This window comes from Drosophila albomicans, chromosome 3, assembly GCF_009650485.2.
Source record: "Drosophila albomicans strain 15112-1751.03 chromosome 3, ASM965048v2, whole genome shotgun sequence".
Taxonomy (NCBI): Eukaryota; Metazoa; Arthropoda; class Insecta; order Diptera; family Drosophilidae; genus Drosophila; species Drosophila albomicans.
This window is the reverse complement of record NC_047629.2, coordinates 23,433,797-23,458,545: the sequence shown is the minus strand read 5'-3', so window position 1 is coordinate 23,458,545 and position 24,749 is coordinate 23,433,797. Positions and strand designations below refer to the sequence as shown.

At 41.1% G+C, this 24,749-nt stretch overlaps 8 protein-coding genes across 10 annotated transcripts; 4 read left to right on the top strand and 4 right to left on the bottom strand.

The window, feature by feature from the left end:
- Window positions 1-42: 42 nt before the first annotated feature.
- LOC117567781 (inorganic pyrophosphatase) lies at window positions 43-2,128 on the bottom strand. The gene is made up of 6 exons (XM_034247988.2): window positions 1,894-2,128; window positions 1,319-1,437; window positions 850-1,245; window positions 628-782; window positions 454-563; window positions 43-190 (listed from the first exon to the last, which is right to left on the bottom strand). Exons 1-6 carry the CDS (start codon window positions 2,111-2,113, stop codon window positions 159-161), a joined length of 1,032 nt encoding a protein of 343 aa, XP_034103879.1. The 5' UTR covers window positions 2,114-2,128; the 3' UTR covers window positions 43-158.
- A 336-nt stretch (window positions 2,129-2,464) lies between these two features.
- LOC117569168 (E3 ubiquitin-protein ligase ZNF598) lies at window positions 2,465-5,937 on the top strand. The gene is made up of 7 exons (XM_034250234.2): window positions 2,465-3,047; window positions 3,117-3,262; window positions 3,322-3,633; window positions 3,696-3,944; window positions 4,009-5,275; window positions 5,339-5,536; window positions 5,602-5,937. Exons 1-7 carry the CDS (start codon window positions 2,757-2,759, stop codon window positions 5,797-5,799), a joined length of 2,661 nt encoding a protein of 886 aa, XP_034106125.1. The 5' UTR covers window positions 2,465-2,756; the 3' UTR covers window positions 5,800-5,937.
- Window positions 5,938-6,694: 757 nt separating this feature from the next.
- On the top strand, window positions 6,695-9,126 carry LOC117567742 (unconventional prefoldin RPB5 interactor-like protein). Its single transcript, XM_034247927.2, has 4 exons — window positions 6,695-6,790; window positions 6,849-7,147; window positions 7,205-8,606; window positions 8,702-9,126. The coding sequence occupies exons 1-4, from the start codon at window positions 6,761-6,763 to the stop codon at window positions 9,044-9,046; spliced, it is 2,076 nt and encodes a 691-aa protein (XP_034103818.1). The 5' UTR covers window positions 6,695-6,760; the 3' UTR covers window positions 9,047-9,126.
- A 554-nt stretch (window positions 9,127-9,680) lies between these two features.
- LOC117567741 (RNA polymerase II subunit A C-terminal domain phosphatase) lies at window positions 9,681-13,102 on the bottom strand. Its single transcript, XM_034247926.2, has 7 exons — window positions 12,667-13,102; window positions 12,393-12,486; window positions 11,899-12,335; window positions 11,651-11,832; window positions 10,358-11,587; window positions 10,081-10,299; window positions 9,681-10,016 (listed from the first exon to the last, which is right to left on the bottom strand). Exons 1-7 carry the CDS (start codon window positions 13,014-13,016, stop codon window positions 9,880-9,882), a joined length of 2,649 nt encoding a protein of 882 aa, XP_034103817.1. The 5' UTR covers window positions 13,017-13,102; the 3' UTR covers window positions 9,681-9,879.
- Window positions 13,103-13,180: 78 nt separating this feature from the next.
- LOC117567743 (peptidylprolyl isomerase domain and WD repeat-containing protein 1) lies at window positions 13,181-15,812 on the top strand. Its single transcript, XM_034247929.2, has 7 exons — window positions 13,181-13,442; window positions 13,494-13,881; window positions 13,939-14,688; window positions 14,742-14,860; window positions 15,005-15,125; window positions 15,356-15,575; window positions 15,633-15,812. Exons 1-7 carry the CDS (start codon window positions 13,265-13,267, stop codon window positions 15,777-15,779), a joined length of 1,923 nt encoding a protein of 640 aa, XP_034103820.1. The 5' UTR covers window positions 13,181-13,264; the 3' UTR covers window positions 15,780-15,812.
- Window positions 15,813-15,884: 72 nt separating this feature from the next.
- Window positions 15,885-19,456, top strand: LOC117571472 (steroidogenic acute regulatory protein-like). 3 transcript variants are annotated; one of them, XM_034253630.2, is made up of 12 exons: window positions 15,885-16,015; window positions 16,491-16,672; window positions 16,741-16,889; window positions 16,955-17,113; window positions 17,172-17,225; window positions 17,288-17,420; window positions 17,493-17,626; window positions 17,813-17,965; window positions 18,030-18,134; window positions 18,194-18,801; window positions 18,868-18,989; window positions 19,059-19,456. In XM_034253630.2, exons 2-12 carry the CDS (start codon window positions 16,573-16,575, stop codon window positions 19,112-19,114), a joined length of 1,773 nt encoding a protein of 590 aa, XP_034109521.2. In that variant the 5' UTR covers window positions 15,885-16,015; window positions 16,491-16,572; the 3' UTR covers window positions 19,115-19,456. The 3 variants fall into 3 exon arrangements, with proteins under 3 accessions (XP_034109521.2, XP_051861880.1, XP_051861881.1); XM_052005920.1 differs by having other exon boundaries at window positions 16,738-16,889; XM_052005921.1 differs by having other exon boundaries at window positions 15,893-15,984; window positions 16,738-16,889.
- Window positions 19,457-19,531: 75 nt separating this feature from the next.
- Window positions 19,532-20,069, bottom strand: LOC117566554 (neuropeptide SIFamide). Its single transcript, XM_034246095.2, has 2 exons — window positions 19,727-20,069; window positions 19,532-19,659 (listed from the first exon to the last, which is right to left on the bottom strand). The coding sequence occupies exons 1-2, from the start codon at window positions 19,860-19,862 to the stop codon at window positions 19,571-19,573; spliced, it is 225 nt and encodes a 74-aa protein (XP_034101986.2). The 5' UTR covers window positions 19,863-20,069; the 3' UTR covers window positions 19,532-19,570.
- A 32-nt stretch (window positions 20,070-20,101) lies between these two features.
- LOC117571476 (coiled-coil domain-containing protein 186) lies at window positions 20,102-21,898 on the bottom strand. Its single transcript, XM_034253637.2, has 2 exons — window positions 21,004-21,898; window positions 20,102-20,814 (listed from the first exon to the last, which is right to left on the bottom strand). Exons 1-2 carry the CDS (start codon window positions 21,699-21,701, stop codon window positions 20,208-20,210), a joined length of 1,305 nt encoding a protein of 434 aa, XP_034109528.1. The 5' UTR covers window positions 21,702-21,898; the 3' UTR covers window positions 20,102-20,207.
- Between the last annotated feature and the right edge of the window lie 2,851 nt (window positions 21,899-24,749).

The window sequence follows — 24,749 nt, the reverse complement described above, 5'->3', positions numbered from 1 at the left end:
ATCTAAAATTCCAAAATTAGTTTTGTTCGAGGTGCAAAAAACTTTATTCAATGTGTATTTTATTCAGTTTAAGGTTGAGTTTCCAATATCAATACCAACAATTCATATACAGCTACAATAATTGATACGATTTCAATTCATTTCAATTGCGACTCAATTCACTTCAGGTGAATGAAATGCCAAGTGTCGACTGTAAAACAAGAGATTAAAATATTTTAAAATAGAGAGCATATTTATTTAAATTATAGCATCAACAAGCGTAGCCAATTACATAAAATTTAGTGTATGTGACAATATTTACAGCAGGAACGTGTGAATCTTTGGTATTTGCTTTGATTTTGGGGTTAGTAAAGCATGCAGAACTGGAGGGGAATCCAAGGAGTGCATATTTTGTTTGCATAGCGATAGCGTGTGTTGCGTGTTAAAGCTTTGCGGGAACATAATAAACCTTACCTGTGTCGGCCACTTCCTCGACATCGCCGCCTTCGGGAGCATCATCCAGCAGCTTGGCTGATTGCTCCTTGCCAATGCGATTATCAGAGTTTGTATTGGTGATGTTTTGGCTGCAAATCAATTAGGAAATTTTGTAAAATTAATTAAAAAATGTGACCTCCATGTTGTACAAACCAAGCAATAGCCGTATTGCCACCATTGGGCTGATTAATCAAAGTTTGCCAGAATTTGTGCGTCTCGGCAATCACGGTAGTGGCGAATTCAGCATTTTTGGCATCGCCGTTAAAGGCAAACTGATTCTCTGGTTTGCCATCGGGAATTTTGTAGATCTGCAAATCAAAGAAAAAGTATGTATGTAATATAAATATAGTTAGCCAGCATTTTTCACCTAGTTACCTTGAACCATTCGACTGTGGCGCGCAATAAGCCGGGGAAGTATTGATCGACATCGGCAATATCATTGACTTTCGATGCCACTGGGTCCTTGGCATCGATAGCGATGATTTTCCAATCAGTTTCGCCCTCATCGATAAGTGCAATGGCGCCCAGCACTTTGACTTGCAGCACATCACCACGATTGGCAACGCGATAGCCAATCTCGATAACATCGATGGGATCGTTATCGCCCTTGCAACCGGTGGATGGCTCAATGTGATCGGGATTCTCCCAGGTCTGGGGCAAGGCGCCATAGTTCCAGATGTAACCCTTGTGGGGGAAGCAATTGGCCACAAAGCGCAGTTTACCCTTCTTGATGTCCTGCTTAATGGGATTCATTGGGGTCTTCAGGCTAATCTAAAAAAGCGAAACAGACACGCAAATATTGTGTATCGATAGATACATAGATATTAAGCACAAATTAAGTTACCTCCATTTTGGCGTTTGTCCAACGTGGCACCTCAACGACCATATTGTAGACGGTCTTCTCCTCGTTAGCAAACAATGGAATGTCGTGCATCGGCGAGATGACATTGCCGCAGTTATTTTCTATTACAAATTATAGCAGAAATTATGGAGCGTTGTAATTAATGTGTCTGCAAAACCAAACTCGAAACACGCAATCACTTGATTAATTGAATTGACTATACCCCAAAAAAGTAACCACCTTAAACAAACCATATCGCATTACTTTAAACGGCAGCAAACCCTTTGATATATAGCGTAAATAAAGATATTGATTCGTTTCATAATAATAATAAACAATCGTAAAAAACACAAAGTCCACAACTGATTCACCTTGCCCAGTGTCATGATTGTTGCTGATAAAGCAGTTTCTTAATTAACGGCAAACTTGTTGCATAATTTCCCTGATTTCAATAGAACGGAAGTTCTATCAAAATGATTTAAGGATTCTGATGTCACGAAGGGGTTATTTTTTTGTGTTAATATGCCGCATGTTAATAAAGCGATTTGCACTTGATGAATTTGGTTTGGTTTACTTACTGAAATAAAGGCTGTAGTTTGAAGAGTTCTTAGCTCCCTTCTCCACAGTTTGGTACAGCGGCATGTTCGAAATTGCTTTATGTGAATGTTGTAATTGAATTTGTCTAAAACTGCCTGCAGCTGCACTTTCTGCTGACGTTGCGAAAATTGACCGGAGCGATCGACTTCCAATTACACGTGAGGAAGCAATATACGAACGCCTTGCAATTGTGGCGAGCATTGTGTTGTAGAGATGGCGCGAAATCGATTACACTATCGATTGTATTGTATAGTTGTTAAATATCGATTTTTAATGTAAACATCTATGCAATAATTTTATTATTTGTGTGAAATATTATAAATACTTTTTCTAATAAAATTATCTTTTTTAAGGCTGCTTTATTTCTTATGAAAACATCATAAGCATGTAATACAAATTAGTTGTTTCATAAAGCATATTACATAATTTCAAGGCCACTTTCAGTTATCTTTTTGAATTTATGTTATTTCTAGTAATTGTGAAATCTAATACAAGTGCGACCATATTTCATATTTTGAAACGCAGTCATCGATTAATTGGTCAATCGAATAGTGCTAGTTGTACCATTCTCCACGCTGACAAAATTCAGAGAAATTTGGAAGTCGTCGCTTTGATTTTGTGCAATTGAATTGTGCCTGCTGTAGCGCAAAGTTAATTAATTGCCAACGTGTTTGCACAAGTGCATAGGTTACATAGTGTTCAACCAGCTGTCATAAATAACAACAACACTGTCCAAGCAAAGCAGTTGTGACAGCAGCAACAACAATAACAACAAAACTAAATTTAGTGCAGATTTTTTCTTGGCAACAAGTAGAATTTTGAAGTTCCTCTCGTTATCAACGCCATGCAAAACTCAAGATCGCGAGGCTCTTCGGGCAGATCGCATCGTCGACCAACCGCTGGCTCCAACAAATCATCAACATCATTAACGGAGGCCAACACGAAAATCGCCATCGACACGAGCAACAACAATCAAGTGGGGATCGATGATAATGCGTGCGTGGTTTGTTTCAAGAATGTAGAGATCTATTCAATTGGCGATTGTGATCATCCAGTGTGTTACGAGTGCTCCACACGCATGCGTGTCTTGTGTCAGCAAAACGAGTGTCCAATTTGTCGGCATGTGCTGTCCAAGGTCAGTTAATTGAGTTTTCCCCTACTTCGTTTGCAGTTGTAACCAAAAACCTTGTTTATTGTGCTGCAGGTGCTGTTTACATTGGAAAAGTTGCCTTATCGCGAGCTGGAGGCGAGTAATCGCTCCGATTTCTATAGCAAAAAGTATCGCATTGGCTTCTGGAGCTCCGACATTCAGCAGAAATTCTATCAATTACTCGATCATCCCTGTCCGAAGTGAGTTTTAGCTCCAATTACCTAAAAGATGATCAATTAATATGTTTTTTCTTTCTTAGATGCGATGCGCAGCCCTATAGAACCTTTCAGGCGCTGCGTAATCATGTCTTGCGCGAGCACAATATGCACTTTTGCGATCTGTGCGTTGAGACCTTAAAGATCTTCACGTTCGAACGTCGTTGCTATACGCAGGCAGAGCTGGTTGTGCACAACACGAAAGGTGATCCGGACAACACTTCGCATCGTGGCCATCCATTGTGCGAATACTGCAACACACGTTACGTGGATCGCGATGAGCTGTTTCGGCATTTGCGACGTGATCATTACTTTTGCCACTTTTGCGATGCCGATGGCTGCAATGATTTCTACAAGTAATGGCAATATTATATTTAAATATTTTCTATCTCAACTGATAAGTATTTGTTGGTTGTAGCGTCTATGCTGATTTAGCGGATCACTTTCGCAAGGAGCATTATCTGTGCGAGGAAGGAAAATGCGCTACCGAAGAGTTCACAGGCGCCTTTCGCAATGAGATTGAGTACAAAGCCCATGTGGCAAATGTGCATGGCAAGACTTTGAACAAATTGCAGGCGAAACAGACGCGAACGTTGCAGTTGGAGATTACGTTGGGACCGCGAGGACGCGGCCCCAATCAACAGGGTCTTGCCAACATGCGTTCCAGGTAAGCAGCTTCACTAAGCAGTCTCTGCAATAATTGCTTCATTTGTCTTTCATCTATTGCATAGAAATGACGAGCATCTGGACTACTTGGATGAGCTGCCCTCGACGAGCACACATCGCAGTCAACCGGTCACCATTGATGCTGGCAATGAGGAGGAGTTTCCCATGCTGGCTGGTATTACTCCAGGACCCAATGTGTCACTCACCCGAGCTCCACCACCGTCTATGCGCAATCTGAGCGGCACTTCGGGACTTGCGCGCACCAAAGAAAACTTTCCAGCGCTTGGGGGAGCTGCTGCCACAAGCGGTAATACATATGCTCATGCGCGTGCTACAGCAACCAGCGCAGCACCTGCAACTGTTGCTTACAAGAAGCCGGCAAATACATCTGGCGTATCTAATGGTATGATGCTCCATGTGTCGAATCGACCGACGGCCGGTGCTGCAAACAAAAAGGCGGCACCAGAAATGGATTTCCCTGCATTGCCGATGGGCAAGGGCAAGAGAACGACACGCAATTTGGAGGAAGACATGCTGCCCAGCAACACTGGCGTTTCCATCTCCAATGTGGCTGCCAAGCATCGCACTTTGGTTGATGATTATGTTTCGGTGGCGCATCCGAGCACCTATCAAAAGATACAAATGGTACAAAAAGAGGAGTCCGAGGCCAAGGCACGTATGGAGGCGTTGAAAAAGAGTGCGCCCAAGCTGACGGCAGCCGAGTTTCCCACATTAGGACCCAGCAGCACAAAGGCACCAGCTTTTTCGAAGGCCAGCGGCGGATCAAATGCCTTAAACTGGTCCAAGCCTGGGTCGGAGAAGAAGCAACGGGAATTGGACAATCGCAGGTCAAAGGTGGCGCCAGCTCCTTTGTTGCCTACGCCCAAAGGTAACACGACAACGACGGCCAGCATTAACAACAATAAAAATCAGCAGGAGCAACAACAGCAGTCCAATAAAAAGGATAAAAAGTCCAAAGAGAAAAAGAGCAATCAGGAGAACAATCAACCAAAGGTGAACAAGCAAAAGGAGAAGAACAATAACAATAATAATAATAACAATAACAACGAGAAGCAATCACAGCAACAACAATTAGCAAACGTTAACTCCAATGGCAATTTATCAATGCCAACACGTGCTCCTCCAGGCCTGAGTATTGGCGGTGATAATCCAGTTAAACCGCCGCCTGGTTTTATGTCTAACGTCACTTTGAATTCGGTGGCCAAGCTGCCGAACAACTTGACATTCACCAGTTCATCCGGCGAGAATTACAGCATTGTGCCGAGCTCATGCAGCTACAGTGATCCTCCAGATACGGCAAATAGAAATCAAGTAACTGCAATTGAAATTTACATTTGTAAATGTTTAGTTAATGGCTTACTCTTCCCTTCTTAGAATTTGGTAGATCAATTGCGCGACGTACTTAAGACAGCCGAGAACTTTAACGAATTTCGCTTGCTCTCAGCCAAGTTTCGCGATGGCTCCTGCACTGGCCAAGTTTATTACGATCATTGCCAATCTGCGATGCGGGATAAATTCCATAGCTTATTCCCCGAACTTTTAGTAATGCTGCCCGACATAGGCAAACAACAGGTTGAAAAACTATATTCTAAGTGCTGAATTATTTGATTTTAATCTGAAATTGTGTTATTTTCCAGGAACTTTATTTGGTGCATAAACAATATGTGAACACATTAACGCCGTCTCAGGAGAAATCGTTACCCAGCCTGGACGTCTGTCTCAAATGCAAACAGGTCCTTCTTTCCGCCGATTTTAACAGTCATCAGCAAGTTCATCAGCTCAGCCAACATGAGAATAATGCAGCATCGAATAGCAAGAATACGCAACGTAAATAAATTCAGATCTAGATCCCAATTACATCGAACGACAAATAGCAAAAAAGAGAAAGCTTTTATGTAAATTTTCTATGTATATAATTAATTGTTATTACCCACGGCCACACGACAACAATGAACAAATAATGAAACTCTTAATGTGAACGTAGGCTTAATTATATACTTTTTATATATAATCTGTATCTGTATAATTAGGCCTCGTAAAATGACGCTGTTTTTGCATGTAACGTTTTTAAAATGTGTACATGATTTTGTAGATCATTCAATTTTGGCAGCTTGCACATGTCGAATGCGATTTAATTTTTTTTTTTTTTACTTTTAAAGAGTGGGCTTGCTGTAAACAATTACAATACTGAATAAAGTGCAAAACAATCAAATTGCAATTTACTATCTGTACTCGATCTAATTGCCAATTAGCATTTCAAATAGATAAAACTTCGAATGAGATAAAAACCCAATTAATGGGAGTATACATATTTACGCATCTTATCAGCTTTGACTAATAGATTAGATAGAAAAGGAGTTGAATTTATTACTCTTCCACTTCTGAAAAAGTTGGGAACAATTAGTGTTGCCAACGGTTGTTGATTTAAAGCTTGTTGGCGGCAAGCGGCTCTTATCGCTCCATAGTTATCGACAACTTCACGTGAGACCATACTATCAATTATATATTTGTGTGATTTTTGGTATACTATTGTAAATACGTGCAAATTTAATTTGAAGAGATTACTCTTAATACCTTTATGCAATATTTAGTTTTATTTGTTTTTCTAATTCGTTAATCAGATTGTTTCAAACAAAGAAAAAATATTTTAAGCTTATTTGTATGTTAAAAGCTCTTTAAAATATGGCGCTTTTTGTTTCCCCAACCAAATGTTTCGTTTGGTATATTTGGTATAAATTTGAGCTTTAATTAGCATATTTGCAAATTAAGCTTGCGGTCACCCTACAAACCAAAACGATGGAGCGGCGCGACGATGTGCTTAGGCAGGTAAGGCAGTTTATTTAAACATTAAATGGGATAGTATACGATGCGAATATTATTTTAGGCGCTCAATAAGAATGCGGACGAGACGGATCGCTGGCAGGCATTTAAGGCCGATAATGAAAGCGCTATTGCGAACTTGGACATGTTCTCTAAGAAACTGAGCGTCGAGGTTATGGTGCCAATTGGCAAGAAAGCTTTGATGCCGGGCGAATTAATTCACACCAATGAGTTGCTTGTGGGACACTATCAAGGCTACTTCTCCGCCTGCTCAGCCCATAAAGCCAAGGAGATATGCCAACATCGTCTACGCTTGGCCGAAGAGCAATTAAAGAAACTTGGCGTCGAAGCAGAGTTGTGGCAGTAAGTAAAATAAGATTGTTTAGTTAACTGGACTTGATCATTGTTCTTTTCATTTAGAAACAAACTGGAAAAGCCATTGCTAGAGGGCGCAGTGCCAAATGCAGGTGAAATTGAAATTGTGGAAGACTACAATGAGGAGGCACACAACAATTGGTTGAAAGCGCACAAGGAAAGCATGCGAAAGCAGAAACAAGAGGAGCGTATTCAACGCGCATCCCAAGGAAATGATCAGGAGCTCTTTCAAAAACTGGAAGAGCGTGAAATGCTGGAGGAACTTGGCCTTGATCCTGATAATCTCAATGAACACGAACTCAGCGAGCTGCTGCAGAAAGATGAAGATGTAAAAAAACCTAAATCTGAGAACAAAGACTGTGATAAACAAGTTGAACAAGATATGACAGATGAAGAGGTATTTAATATACTAGATAAACTGGAAGCCGAAGAGCTGCTTGAGGAAGATGACGAGCTAAATGAAGAGGCAGCGCAGAACGTACAAAGCGCCAATGAATTGGTACAAAATCTAATGAAAGGTCAAGGTATTGAAGTGACGCCTGTAAAAACTCGCATAGGCAAAGTACAACCTGAAATCGAAGAAATACAGCTGGCGGAAGAGGAGGAGGACGATGATGATGATGGTGACCAACCGGAGGAAGTTAAGGTCATAAGAGAGCAGCTGGTCCAGTTGCCCAACGAGCAGCAACTGGAGTTTTTGCAGGAACAAATCGAAATTATTAAAACGAAAATGCGAAATATACAAAAGGAACAATTCATAAGCGATGAGCTTACTCATTTGATGAACGTGGTTGTATGCCTGGAAGATGATTTGCAGGAAATTATGATGGAGCAGGTCGAAACCGCAAGCACGGACGAACTAACCGATGAACCACAATCTATGCCCGCTGTAGTCGATAAAAAGAAGAGAAGAATATCTTTTGCAAAGGAAGACTATCATGTGCTCTTCAGAAAGGAAGAAGCCGTTGATAAAATGATGCGCAAATATAAGAAACTTCAACCGAAAGTAAATCGTGATGTCATTTCTCTTGATGATGCCCCAATGCAAGAAGCAGTGAGAGAAGTCGCCATAGTGGAGCCTCCTAAACCAGTAATCCCTTCACCAATTATGCAGAAAGTGGAGCAAAATCTAGAATTTGTGCAGCAGCATCAAAGTGTGCAGGACTTTGATTTGGTCAATCAAATACTGGAGGCTTCAACTGGCAAAATTAATACGCTACACATTAGTTTCAAACATTCCGATGCTACAACAGCTTCATCCGAGTTCGATGGCACTACGCCTGGCAATCCAGCCGATTTTTATCTTTACGAAAAAGCTCAGTCTCAGAAAACATCTGGCAATGAGTTTCCCATTTATGTCAATAGCTTTGAGGGCGAGGAAGAGCTGAAGGTGCCAATACTCAAGGAAGAAGCCAGACAGGCTGCGTACGATGATCCAAGAAGCCAGGTTAGCTATATTTTTGTATACTTCTTATTATCTTAACTGTTGTATCCTTCAACATACTTTATATTGCAACAATTGAAATATAATTTCATTTTCAGTTTTCCAACCCAGCTGCCAACTTAGAGGCACTTGAAACCAAATCTATATTGCGCAACAAATCGGCCGTGGAACGGGAGACGCACAATAACAGCGCAGAGGAGTCACAGCCAATTCCAATGATCAACAGGGTGAAAAGAAGCCGCAATAGAAAGCAGAAAAAGCAGCGCACCATTGATGATGATTTGCGCGACATGAGCGCCTATCAAAAGGTGATGCAGGATCTCGTCGAAAAGGAGCCCTCCACCATTCCCGAGCCTCTGCCGGAGGGCAACTACATTGATGCGCATGCGCCAAAGCAGCGCATCAGTCGTTTTAAGGAACAGCGTAACACGAACAGATCATAGTTAAGAAGATATGTACATTTATTTATTGGCGATAAAATGAAATCGTGTATGTACATATGTACTATATATATATATTGTATATCTAGATAAATACAACTACATTGTTTAGGCTGTCTTGTATTAAATCACACAACAACAAACAACTAAGCTAGAAGATTTGATATTAAAATAAACGCTATTTGCTACTCCGTTTCAACGGAATTTATTTTTAAGACATTTACATTTTACATTTACGTTACGCAAAAATTTACTTACAGTGAGATATCATTTTGATTTTACATTTTAATTGGATGCCAAGATTTGGGAACAGTGTTTTCACTGACAGCTTAACAAGACTTCTTCCTAATTTCGACGATATATACTCAAAGTATTTTGTATTGTATGTAGGATTTTTGTAGTACATATGTGCAAAAGACGTAATGCAGAAATGCTCACACGTCTTGTCTTAAATTAGGTGGTGTTGCTAAAAGTTAAAATAATATTAACTACTAATACATACAGTGCGCATCTTCTTATATATAATCTCGCGATCTAGTTCACTCTCACTCTCTCTAAATATATTGTTTAATCTTCTTTTGTTTTGCCGGTTATTGCTTTTTTTTTATTGCTGGTTACTAAATAAACCAGGCGAAAATTAATTAAACGTTACGTTATCTTTTTTTTTTGTTTTTTGCTAATTTGCTTTTTTCGAACAATAGGTACATTTGAAATGTCAAAAGTGTGTGTGTGGAACATTTTGTTCACAAGTTCGTTTAATCTTCCATGCTTCAATCATGCCTTTGACTGGCATCATAGAGTTCATTTTTATTTCAATTGTGCAGACCGCAGACCGCCTAATCTTCTAAACCGAGAAATTCACGCTCCAAAGCAGCGCCCATCATATTCCATTCGCCATCGTCGCCTTCATCGTCCTGATTGTTTTCGCTATTTGAGTCCGAACCCATTTCTAGATCCGACGGCAACTCTTCGCCTGCAAAGCAATGTATTTAACGAATTGAGATTAATGGTAATTAAAATTCATCTTATTTCATTACCTCGACGAAACTTGGCACTTGGCATTTCGTCGTCGTCTTCTTCATTTTCCTCGTCCTCATTTTCATCTCCTTCATTGGAGCTTTTGTCAAAGTCAGCAGCGCTTCCGGTCGGCGCTCCCATCATTACATCCTCGGCGCGAGTAAAGAAATCATGAGCTCGATTCGAGTTGTCGTCATCGCGTTTTCGCTTCAGCAACTTCTTGTCCATTGGCGGATTTTCTGCACAAACAATTATTTATTTAAGAATTTTATTATTTAATTTCTATATAAAACTTACCAAAATTAACAGGTCCTTCATCGCTGGATGAATCGGACTCGAAGAATGTTTCGTAGTCCTTGTTCATAGACTCAATGTCCGCATTGGTGAATACCAGCAATGGATTAAGTGTTTCCCGAAAGTTGCCGCCCTGTTCTTGTTGCATGCTGCTCGATGGCGAAATCTCTGATCTCTCATTATAGTTGACTACGTGCTCGGGACTATGGCAATGTGCTGGCGGTTGTCTGCCCTTATTCCGTGACTTGCGATCAAGCGGAAACAGGCGTTCCTCGACATGCTCCCATCGCTCGGCGCATGCCCACAACCAATTCGCATTCACTACCTTGATGTTGATCTCCTTCTTGGCGGCGTTCACCTTATAGGTTCCAGCATTAACAGCCACCAGATGTGTGATTTCCTTGCTGATGTTCGACTGCACCTCGGCACCCAAACTCTTGGCTATGAAGTAGGCCCGCGACTGTTCGAGCTTCATTTGTGTGGGCACTAAGCCGGAAAAGACTAGATTCTGTCCGCGCAGCACTTCGCAGCGTATCTTCGGCACAATAATCTTCAGATCGGGTATTTCTGTGGTCTCATCGTAGATGGCATAGAAACGTTTGTGAATGTTGCGCAATATGACTTCGAGATACAGTAAATAATCATCGGGATCCTCGATTTCGATTTGTTTCTGCCCATCGCTGGTAACTTTAACATTTGGACTCGGACTTTGCGATGTTGTTGCCACATCATCAGCTTGGGCAGCGGCTGCTGTTGCTGCTGACGCGTCATCTTCGCCACGTTTATCGTCGCCACTTGTTGACGAAGCGATGCTTTCGTCATCTTCTTTCTTAGTCGCCGACGCTTTGGAGTTATCAGAAGGCTCCGACGGCAAATCATCGGTAACATTAATATCATCACAATCGCTGCCTTGTTTTGCGTTATTCATTGACTCTTGTTCTGGCAAACCAGAGGAGTTTTCATCGCCAGATGTGACATCTTCCGATGTTGCTTCCGCTTTGCCATTGAATTTATCGGCGCTCTGCTCAACTGCTGTGCTACTGGCTGCATTAGCTGCTTCTGCATCTTTGCCTTCACTTGTCATTTCAAATGCATCCACAGACTCTTCATTACCCTCTTCATCCTTGCTGGTACTCGAAACTGTATTATCAGCCTTGTCAGCATCATCAGCATCGGTTTTCGGCAGTTCCTTAGATGCACTCTCTGCTTTTTTGCCAGCTAACTTATCAATTTCTGCAAATTGAAATCAATAAATTCTAATTACAAAGGTAACAACAAATGCAGCCAACAGTTTACCTTTGAAATCGACGCCTTCACCGTCTAGTTCATGTTTGGAGAGTCCTGGCGGCGCATTGATGTCACCGGTATGCTGAAAGAAATGATACGGTTTCACTTGTATCAAATTGGAGGCCATGTTCCATACATCCTCGCGGTCATCAATAATGCACACCATCGAATCGCCATTCGGAAAAAGAGCTCTACACAAACAAAAAGGTAAATATTAACAATATAAATTAAAATTCAATTAACAACCGCATATATACTTTAGATTGTCCGTCTTGCTGGTGGCATTGAAGCATTCGTCGCGTGACAAAATACGATGTGAAAAGAACTTGCCATCTGGATCCAGTAGCTGTGCAATCATGTGCGCATAATTTCGAGCGCCAAATGTGCAAATATGCAGCTCATAAAGCTGCGACATGCGCTCCAAGAACTCTGCGGTGCCGGGGCGCAGACGCGTATGATACCAAGGGGATTGCGGGCCATACAACTGAAAGTGATAGATGCCCTTGATGTTCTCCGGCACCGAATCGTTGGTTGTGTGTATTACGGTCTGATCGAGATCCACTAGCAGCACCAGTTTGCGATCGGCCAGCAGCCGACGTGTGTCATCATGGCCCAGTTTCTGAGCGAGCTTTTGTGTGACCTTCAAGTCGGGCATGGTGTGCACCATGGGCACTGATGCTTCCGATGTTTGTCCCTATGAGCATAGATAGTTTATTAATTATCGATACATTTAATCTTATTGGTCACTTACATTTTCGTTTTGCCGCAAATCTGCGCCGCAGTCTGCGCACATGTCCTTGATAACAGTTGTGTGTATGCATTCGGATAACTCTAAAAGCGCATCCCTGCGAGAGAGAGCGAAAGAGAAAGAGTGAGAAGAGTGGGAACACAACAAAAACAATAGCTTCAGCTTGAGATTTTATGTATACGTTCATATGTGCATAATTGCATTCCACCCACACCCACCACACGTCCCTCGTTCCATCCTCCCGGAAAAAGGGGGGCCACGAAGAAGAAGAACTCACCCTTTTATCACAATCTCGCCTTCCTTTCGCAGCCGCTTTTTTACTACACCAGCACGATTTGACTTATACTTATGGATGGTGGTGTCGTCCTTCTTGATCGGTTTGCCATCGTCGCCCAGTTGTTGGTAGAGGAACAGGATTTGTGCCGCCGAAACATTTTGTCCTTCGCGTACGCGCCATTTATTGATTCGTATGCGTGTCTCTGTCGCTCCAAGTACTGCTGCTACAACTATGCGATTGGCGCCGCCGCCAACACCGCTGCCGCCACCACCAGTGTCGTCAGCATCCGTTTTAGGCTTACACGCAGTTTGGTTTGTGTGTGCCGCATCCTCTTCGCTTGTCTTTTGCATACTTTATTTCAAATTTCTTATATATATTCCGATTTTTTATAGGTTGTTTCAAATCTGAAGCTTGTTATGTTTTTAATTTGTGTGAATTGCAAATCGCAAAATAATTGCCATTCGCAATGTCGGCCTACAGCTGATGGTTGATAATCGACCCGATAACACAAACATAATAATCGGCGCATTTCGATAGATTCTGCACACTTGCACGCTGCGCTTGTTTGGTTTTGTTTATACGTTTATTTTTATTAAAAATGAGTAGCGAAGTAAAACGCGAAGACTTGAAACGTCGTGGTAGTGCAGATAAAAGTGATGATGAGCCAGAGACAACTACACAGGAGCCAGAAGCAGAGGCAGAAGGCGAAGACGACGGTTGGATTGGTCCCATGCCGTCTGAACAAAGCGCTGCAGTGCCGGCTAAGAAAAAGAAAGGTAAACAAATGATTAAAAACCCAGATATTTAATACAGTAATATCCCTATAGTACTACCATATGAGAACATCTATCTGGAGAATCTACCTAACGCCGAGAGCTATGAGCGGAGCTACATGCATCGGGACGTCATCACGCATTTGGTGAGCACAAAAACTGAATTTGTAATCACAGCTAGCTTGGATGGCCATATCAAGTTCTGGAAGAAGATGGACTTGGGCATTGACTTTGTGAAACACTTTCGCAGCCACTTGGTGCCCATCAAGTCCCTGTCCACCAACAGTAGCGGTACATTGCTCTGCTCTGCGGCAACCGACCAAACGGCTAAAGTTTTTGATGTAATCAACTTTGACATGATCAATATAATACGTTTGGGTTACACGCCGCTTTGCAGCGAGTGGATCAACTCACCTGGCGATGCAGTGCAGGGACTCGCCATGTAAGTTACCTACAAATTGTATTTCAAATAAATTGTGATATTTATCATAACTTTCAGCACCGACTCGGAGAGCAACAGCATTCATATCTATGATGGCCAAAGTGGCGGTGACATCTTACATTCATTAGACAAACTGCATTCGGCCCCTGTGGTTGCCATGTGCTTTAATCTGGCCATGGAAACTGTGATTTCAGTCGATCGTAACGGCATCTTGGAGTACTGGCAGAATTCAAAGCATGATTACAAATTTCCACAACGCTTGGTTAACTTCGACTCCAAGCTGGACACAAGTCTCTTTGAGTTTGCCAAACACAAGACAATGGTCACGGGCCTGGCTGCAACACCAGATGGCAAACGCTTTGCGGCTATTTCAACTGATCGCAAGGTGCGTGTCTTCCAGTTCAATACGGGCAAATTGTTGCGTGTTTTCGATGAAGCCTTGACCACTTACACGCAAATGCAACAGACGCCACATGCGCTACCTAACATGGAGTTCGGCAGAAGAATGGCTGCTGAACGGGACCTTGAGAAGACGGCTCAAAATACAACCCTGAACATACTCTTCGATAGCACTGGTCACTTTTTACTCTATCCCACTATGCTGGGGATCAAGGTAATCAACGTAGCCACCAATCGTTGTGTCACCATTTTGGGCAAGACAGACAATATCCGCCCGCTGCAAGTGGCGCTATTTCAGGGCCGCATAAAGCGTCAAAAGGCGGCTATAACGCTGGAGCAGGAAGCCAGCGAAAATCCGGCGCTACAAAATTTGCTCAACGATCCGACAGCTTTTTGCACAGCCTTCAAGTTAGTTGATTAAATAAATATTTGTTTCTAATATTAACTATTCCTCATTTTAGAAAAAATCGCTTTTACTTATATAGTAGGCGTCTGCCTTCGGATCTACAAGATGTAGATCGGGATATATTCAATGAAAAGCCATCGAAGGAAGACATTATTGCTGTGCCCGAGTCTCAAGGTATTTGTTTGCTAACGGTCTCTACTAATCCCATATTATTACTAACAATCTTTTATTCCTTTACACGCCGACTTTGATCAGAAGAAGGTTTAATGGTTACATTATGTACTTTGCAAATAATAAAATTAACAAAATTTGTTTTAGTTATACAACGTATCTACGAGAATGTAGTTCTGCATACCACCAAGGGGGATATTCATATGAAACTCTTCTTTAAGGAGGTGCCAAAAACCGTGGAAAACTTTTGTGTACATGCGAAGAATGGGTAAGACTTTGACTTTCAATATAATTTTTTTTATTTGCAGTTAGAAGAAGAAAGCTTCACTCGAGTTTGGTTGAATGTGATAATTTTAACCGATTTTTGGGAAACTCAAAAAAGCTGTGTGGCCAAAGCAAATGAGTTAACTGCCAACTCTTATTGAGTATTCTTTAACTACAAGTCTTAGCGTTCGACTTGAATAAAATTAAAATTAATTTTAAATTGCTTTTTCATAGCTACTACAATGGACATATATTCCATCGAGTCATCAAAGGATTTATGGTGCAGACTGGCGATCCCACAGGCACCGGAACTGGAGGCAAGTCCATCTGGGGCAGTGACTTTAAAGATGAATTTGTGCCGAGCTTAAAACACGATCGGCCGTATACCGTGAGCATGGCAAATGCTGGACCCAATACAAATGGCAGTCAGTTCTTTATTACAGTGCTGCCTACGGTAAGGCTGAAATGGGATATATTGAAAATCAATTATTAAAACTTATTTTGCTTACAGCCTTGGCTGGATAACAAGCACACGGTGTTCGGCCGTGTCTTTCGTGGCATGGAAGTGGTGCTGAATATATGCAATGCTAAAGCAAATCCCAAAACAGATAAACCCTACGATGACATTAAAATAATTTCTATACATTTAAGTAATTGAATGAAGAGTAGCGAAATAAAACGGTTTTATTATTTCAAATGGTATTTTTATTTTGGTATTTTGATGTTGCTGGCGTGCGGTCACGCTGATCAGCTGTTTATGCATTGTGCATCGTAGCTTCACCCCCGTATATTCCCGTTGTACGAGATAACTGCTTAACAAATTGATAATTGCAATAAAACGTATATATATGGATATATAGAGTGTTAGTAAAACCATTGGTGCTATTAAAAAGTGTAAGAAACCAGCTCACAACGTAACTAATTTAAAATATATACAAAAAGTGTCAGTAGAATGGTCAATATGCGGGTTGGCAATAGTTGAAAATTTTGTTTATGGCAGAAAAAACACAAAAACAAAGAGAAAGAAAGAGGTGAAGCTTATCAGCACTTAATCAAACAAGCCATAAATCGGGTCAAGTCAGCCACTAATGCAAGAGCGAACAATTAGAATATAAGTAAATACAGAGACATACGTGATTAATTGTGTTTTATCAGCATAAACATAAAATAAGCGGAACTATAGGACGCCGAGGAAACTCGTTTCGTTTCAATACAATTAGTCATACATTTTTGCCGTTTTTGGCTTTCTTCTTATCGACTATCGACAGCAGTTGGCTTTTTGTTTAGTGTTTTGCATTATTTACTGATAAAGCTGATAAGCCACTATATTGTTTTGTTTAATATAAACAATTGTTAATTATGATTACAGGTGATTTGCAAAGTGGTTGTAAAATGAGCTAACTTCTAAAGTCGAAGAAGAACTCGAATACCGAAGTCAACACAACAAAATCATGTCCCAGAATGATTCCGATGACGTACGCAGCACTGCCCAGCTCTTCCTCACAAATGCTCGGCAACCTGGCAATCCATATCACATGCCATACGATATGGGTAAGATGCGCCACATAAAATACACCCTTATAATTAAATTGTTCTTTATTGATTCCAATTCAAAGTAGCGCGACCGCATTCCATTAATTTGTTTACCGAGGAGTTCTTGGGCGGCTACATGCAGGATGGACGCATGTCAGTGGTGCGACGCTTCTTCTGTCTCTTTGTCACCTTCGACTTAGTGTTTGTATCGCTGCTCTGGCTAATTTGCATAGTTGTAAGTATAATATATACAGTATTTAGTATATTCTCTATTTTTTAATTTATCATTTATATTTGCAGATCGGTGGCGACAATATATTCCAGGCCTTTCAGAAGCAAGTGGTTCAGTATACCATATATACATCACTTTTCGATGTGGTTGCCACGGCGCTGTGCCGCTTCGTAGTCTTAATATTCTTCTATGCAATGTTATACATAAATCATTGGTCCATCATTGCGGTAAGTTAAAAATTACTTTAATCTCCAGCTTCACTTCTAATTGTTGTTCTTCCTGCAGCTATCCACAAGCGCTTCTTGCATGTTTCTCATCACCAAAGTATTCTTCTACGATGTAAGAAGCTAAATTATTACAAAACGTATATTATTTATTTATATTCCGCATTTCTTGTTTAGTGGGTGCACTCCAAACAGCAAGTATTTGAGGTGATACTCATCATCACATCCTTCATTCTGGCTTGGGGTGAGGCTTGGTTCCTTGACTGTCGCGTCATACCTCAGGAACGACATGCGCGTCGTTATTTCACCGGTTAGTTGGACTTTAATTTATACATTTTCAAGTACTTATTTATTTATGCATATGCTATGCTTTCTTTGGCAGCGGCCACCACAAACGATCGCACTCCATTCACGCAGCCAACGATTTTGACCGAACGCGAACGTCCACCGCAAAGCGTTACTGATTTCTATTCACCCTTGGATACGGCGCATCACTCGGACGAGGAGGATGAACAGGTAAACCAAGCGATTACCTATGCGCATACTTTAAAAATCTAATGAATAAAACAAATTGGAACTATAAAAGAAGCTGTCATCCGACTGCTCAGGCATCAAACGCAGCTTCAAGATGTTCTTGGTTATTAAACATTTGTGTAATACTTTACCTTATATCAACTTACTTTGAATTGCTTTGTTTTGCAGGACGAGGAGTACAATCAGATGGGTCTGGATTGCCTGCGCAAGGCGTACGAGCTCATTGAGTCCACCGATTGGAAAGTGGAGAAAGTAACGCCCAAGGGCGACACCATTCACAGCACGCAGCGCGAAAAAATTGGCAAAATCTACAAATTGACGGTGTGTGAAGTAACATTAAAAGTTTTTCAAAATTTATTGATTACTTTATTTGTGGATACAACAGGCACGTCTCAAATATCCTGCCAAGGCGCTGATGGAGGAGCTGTTCTACCGCATTGAGGATGTGCCCAAGTGGAATCCATCATTGTTAGAGTCCAAGATAGTGCGCGTATGTCATAGCTCTATTTATGAATTAATTACGATATTAACTCAATTTATATATTTTAGAAAATCAATTCGTACACCGATATAACCTACCAGGTGTCCGTTGGCGGTGGCGGTGGCATGGTGAAGAGCCGCGATTTTGTTAATCTCCGCTGCTGTCGTCTAATGTACAATGGCAAAATCTGTGATGACGACGAGGTCGCCGCACTTTGCAGCGATGACGACGATGACAATAACTCTCTAAGCCGCTCTTGCGAAGGAAGCGTGAGCACTCTATCGGACACTGAGTCGCACACTCCACAAACTGGAAGCGTTACTAGCACTCGAGGTCGCTTTCTTGGCGGCTTCAGTCAGCCATCAGTTGCAGGAGAATCTGTTGGCGGCAGAGCGGCAACAGCGCCCACAACTCCATACGAGACATTAAGCAAAAGTCTGGGCGCCAAAGGAATGGGTGCTGTAATAAATTTCAATGTTGAGCCACCTCCACTAGATGATTCATTTGAGGATGCCAAGGATAGCGTGGATGATGTGCCAATCGCAGCAACTAAGGACACACTTACGTTGGCAACAGCGGACACTGCTGCAGTGGGCAAGACCAAGAACAAGGTGTGGATGAGCTCAGCAATTAGCGTTGAATATGCCGCAGTGCCAGCCACAACGAAGTACACAAGGTAAGACATACATATATAAAAAGTGTTCCTTTGACAACATTCTTAACTATACATACCTATTTACAGAGGCGAGAACATTGTGTCGGGCTTTGCGTTCCGCGAGATCATTGGCAAGTCAGATAGTTGCATACTGGAGTGGGTGCTATGTCTGGATTTGAAGGGTTATACCGCGCTATGTGCTGGATGCAGTGAGTAGCTGAAAAATTCTATTTATATATTATTAGTATAGTGTATTAATATATAATCTTTTATTGCAGGCACTCACCTCGTCCATGGTGGACTACATGACATACCTGCGCAAGCACATCAATGAGTTGCGACAGCGTCGGCGGCGTTGACTGAGCAGAGTTCTATTGTACATACTATATTCTATTGTAGTAGTAATAGCTCGTGCAGCCTATTCAAATTGTATTCTATTAACTAAAGCGAACGCTACAGCTAAAACTAAAACTATATTTATATGTATAGTTATGTATGTATCTCAAGCATGTGCAAGCATTATATATGTATGTATATTGATGTAGAAAAAAGTTAAAGAGATTGAGGATCAAGTGCATTGCTCTAAGTTTATTGAGTATGTATTCTATATAAGTTGATAGGAACGACTTAAGCTAAATACATTTTATACATGCTTTTCTTTTGTCATAAGATTAAGTTAATATTCGCTGGTTGTGATTAGGTTATTGCAGCTGCAGCATCTGACGCTGTGCTGCTTAATGGCGCGTAAGTGTAAGATCAGTCCCATAATGTGCATTCTCAGGGCGTGCTCCTATTTGCTGTCGTTCTGTGGAAACCAGCTTTGACACGCCTCCACGGCCACCTCACAGGCAGCATTCATAGCCTTGGCGTTGTCGTAGTCTAAAAAAGAGAGGGAACATTTATGCTTTAACTAATCCTTTCGCTTAGTAAGTTTAACTTAACTTACCTAAAGCATTGCGCTTGCCAAAGATGCTGCCGTTGAATGGGGGCTTCCTATAGGCGGCTTCACTGCTGCGCAACAGTATTGTGGCTACAATGATGGTAACCAGCAGGAAGGTAAGTGTGCATCTTAGAGCGGCCATTCTGCAGTCTTGATTGAGTGTGGACAGCGTTGAACTGAACGAGATTCGATGATACTTCTGCTGCTGTTGATGATGATGCTTAGCTGTTGAGAGCTGTGATGTTTGTGTGCTTCACGTTTGCCATAACACAAGCTTTTATAGTAGCTGGAAACTAGTGGCCAACCCCCAGGATTGACGAGAAATGAAACCACTGTAATTGCGTTAAGCGCGTGGTAATTGAAAACGAAATTGCTTGAGGGAATTTCAGCGTGTCCTAACATAAAAATTTAATTTCTACTATATATACAAATACATATTTATGGCTTAAGTAAAATCTGTCACTACTGCCAACAGTTGTGCTGGTGGTTAAAAGGTGGCCTTGCTGCCCATGTTCCATTCAAGCACCTTGTTGAACTCCTTCTCGCCAAAGCCAATAGCCACCGCCTGCTCTACGCAACTATTCTGACGCTTCAGGTTGTCAATCATGAATAATTGCTTCTTGTAGGCGTTGAGTAGATCGGCTCGTTGACGCTTCAGCGCTTTGATGCGGCTGTCACGCAGTTTTAGCTCTTTGCGTTGTGTCTCCTGCTCCTCTCGTTTATCGCCACTCTGCTGACTGAGCATTTGACGTATAGATTCCGCTTCGTCGTTGGCACGGGACAAGCGATTCTCCAGATTGATGTTGGTTTGTTTCAACATTTTGTTGTCGCGCTTTAGCAGTTCCAGCTCCCGCTGCAGATTACCGAACTCCTGCTGGCGTTCCTTTTGGCGTCGTGTTGCCTCTTCGCCCTGCTGCTCGAGTCGGTGCAGTTGATCAGTCAATTTTGTGTTCGAGTTGATGGCCTGATCCCGCTGTATTTCGATTTTCCGTAGTGCTTCCATGGCCTCGTCCATACGCTCCCTTTGAGCCGACATCTCTTGCGTGAGTGCTCCATGATCCTCCTCTAATATGACCACCTTGGCCTTGAGAAATCTGCAAAGGAGAGGGAGTATTAGCATTGCATTATTTAAATCAATTACAATCGCGCCGATATTGTTCGGTTTTGTTTTCAACGTTCAATTGTTATCGATCGATATATCGGCTTTTGCATTGACGATTCGTGCAGCGGTCTATCGATATTCAACTTTGATTTACAACACTACTAATGAAAATGGCGCTTACCGTATAAAGTTGTCCTGAGTGAGATGCTTCTTGGACTGTCCGTTGATCACCGTCGTGCTCTCGCGTGTCTGCTGCGTCACCTCCACCTCCACCAGTTGTTGCGGCTGTTCTTGCTGCTGCTGCTGCAAGTGCTGCGCGTTGCTTGACATGTCGTCATCATCTTTGCGCAGCAGCAGATCCAGTGAAGGACTCTGCGTGAAATTCGGATTGCGGTACTTCACATACGTTGCCGTCTTGTGGACGGCCCTGCGAGTGAAGGTGCTGTCCCCGCGGATTGTGGGCTGTGCCGTGGCATACTTGCATTGCCCCTTGCCAGGCTTCCAGTCGCTGCCTGCAGCACCTTGGCGACGCTCCGGCAGCTTCGACTTGGTCAGCGAGGTCATCAGAGTCGGCGTGGTCTTACCCCTGGGCGTGGGTGACGGGGGCGTTGTCAATGGCGATGTGCCAGCACTTCTGTTCAACGACTTCGACTGGCACTTCATCTTCGGTCCCCGTCCCGATGTTGGCTTGATTGTGGCGCTTTCGCCATTAAACTTCTTCTTGAGCAGCGTGCTGGGACCCTTCTGTTTAAGGTAAGTGCCATACCGAGATTGACTTACCACAGGTACCTGCTGGTCGTCGCCGGGTCCCAATGACATTAGATTAAGCTCCTGATTAATTTTGAACAATTCCTTTTCGCGTGACAATATCTCGGCCATAGTGCCGAATTAGATGATATAGTATATATATAGGTATCTCTATCGCAGGACACTTGTGCGCCAATTTATAGTTGCGAATTTGAGCGTTTTATATCCTGAGAAACCCTTTTTCAACATGAAATTTTTTACAAAACAATTAGTAGATTAATTGACAATGGGCTGCCTTTCTGCATGCCTTGCCTGACTGCCTGCTTATTGAATTTAACTTGAAGCTAAATCCAGTGTTCATTTGATTCTCTCACTCTCTCCCGCCCTACAATTCAAATGTACATAAATAAACAAAATACTACAGCTTTTTTCTTGCACGCCGACTTTCAAATACTTTAATCGACTAAAATTTCATTTATATATTTAATTCGAAGATTAGATTCAGTTTTATAAACCTTAACTTAATAGAAAGAAATTAAAATTAACTGTAATATAACGACATATGCCTTAAGCTTATTAATATGATACACTTCAATAAGAATTAAACCATTTAGTTAAATGATTAACTTTAAATGTATAAAATCAATACAGCCTATTGAATTAATCTGACTTTTGTTGGATCAATACTTAGCTTGAAATATTAAGATATTTGTCAAGACTACAACTATATTATATTGAAACTTATTATGTATAGAAGCTGAAAGAGACAGATATGTGATAATTTTCCTCATAATCGCTACAGAAATAATAGCTTTTCAGATGGACAGACGAACAGACGGACAGATATATCCAGAAATGGCAAAATCGATACAATTTGTTGAAATGATGAAATGTAGAATATATATGTTAATATTGTTATCTAACATATGCGTCACATACTTCAGCACAAAGTTTCAATACTCTATGCTAGAATAATAATAATTCCTTGGAAGCAACAGTAACCCTTGGCTACCTATGCCGGTCCCTTTGCCTCCCTTAGGGTTGATTTTCGTTTCTCTTGTGACTGTTGCTATTGTTATTGTTTATTGGCCAGCAATACGAGGGCAACCAAAACCTAAGGCCAACGACTTGTCAATTTATGAACTTGTCAGCCGCGTTTTATGAACTTGTCCCACAGATCGTGTGTGGGTGTCAACACTGCTGTTTTTGTAGTTCACAGATGTTGTTATTATTGTTTCTTTTGCTTTGTAGACTTTGCCAAATATTCACGTAAAAGTTCAACTTTTCAGCGTAGGTAGTCGATGAATTCTTCGTCTTCGCATGCGAATGTCGAAAATCTTTAGAATTGCGTTTTTTTTTCATATTGTGATGTAATTGTAATTGATTTGTTGCCAACTGAGCTGATAAAACCTACTTATGGCCAAAAGTGGCAAAGACAACTATGATTCAGCTACGAGTTTTGCCAATAGCTAATTTGTATCTCTTGTTTTATGCGAGTTGAGAGGCATGTGGTAAATTGATTTGCCTTGTGCAGTTCGTCAGGAACTTAAATTTTAAGTTGCTAGTACCAAGTTAAAGCTAATTAAGGGATAAATTAAAAATAGCAAGATCATTAAAATTAAAATTTATTTTATTTAAAATAGTAATATCAATTAAAAAAAAATATTTTATGCCATGTTGAAATAAGTATATCATTTATTACATTTGGGTTCTTAATATTTTAATTATCAGTTGGTATTCTTTTGGCTCTTTATGGTTAAAAGATATATTATTCTTCTTTAAGGCCTTACTGTATTTACTCAGTATACAATACAATGAAAGTATTAAGCCTATATACTCTTAAATTTCCCAAGAGTAAATTAAATTATTCCAAAGTATCAGCGATTTAATGAAAAATATACTTTCCAAGAATATGTGTAAATTCTTCAATACGAGAGTGCTGAGAACAGAGCTTGTTAAATGTATGGAAAGTATTAGAATTCCACGTACAATATTTTAAATATTTAAAATTCATTCAGTTCTAATCAAAACAATAATCTTATGCAAGTTACATAATTGTCAGCTCAAAAAATGTAACAATTCTGAGGAAGGCAGATGAGATCACGTAGTATGTGAGTTGAAAATGCCGGCACGTCTTTGGGATGAGCAAGGGAAGCACGCATAATGCTCATAAATATTGGTATAACTAAAAATATAAATAGAAACGTACAAGTTAATGGGAAATGCCAACAATTGACCTCAGTCAAGGCTGCCGACAACGGTTGAGCTCAGCTGAACGGAGCTCGACTCAGAGATCGGTTCTTTGTATGCCAAGCTGAGCTGCAACTACCTGCGATGCCTGGCAGGAGTTGATAAATGTAAATGCAAGTCCAAGATTTATTTGTTTCACTCTAAACAAACACAAAATACTGGCCATAGTTAGCATGTTGTCAGGCCAAGATTCAATATGTAGTATAAACGTACTCGATGTCGCTGTCGCTGTCGATGCCGTCATCAAGGCATTCCACTAGAGATGGAGACGGAGGTGGAGACAGAGACAGTTGCAGAGACGAGTGCAGCCCACACAGAGAACACACGCTGACGTCTCTCGGAGAGTGCGAATGTGTTGTTGAGGTGGGCTTAGTTAGTTACGTTGGCCGAGCATGACGAGATTCGGGCAGGAGACACAACACATTGACCACTTCTCTGGAATGAATCTCTATAATTATCATTAGAAAAGAAAAATCTGGGTACATAGGTGAGAGAGACAGCCGAGAGCAAAGAGCGTCAACGGAGCGTGGCAAGCAGGGCTCAAGTGCAACCGGTGTGGGCCAAGCAAAAAGCCAAAGGTATATGCAAGAGTGCTTGACCGTGGGATACCTGTCAGCTAAATTTAATGAATGTAAGGGAATGAAGAAAGAAAGAATCTTGTTTATTGTTATTATTATTATTTATTTAAACCAAATACGCTTCGTCATTAGCGATACTATAAAGTATTGGGACCATTAGTTAAGAACTTCTATGATTTCTGGTTAAAATTTTGTTTTGAATCAAAATATTCACAATCGTAATCTGGCATATTTATGGTATATTTTGAATGTAATAAAATATCGAAATACCAAATATAACATTTGATGTATTTTAGTATGTTTCAGTATATTATATTTTAAGAATAATACCGCACAGTTTTGCCTTTATTGA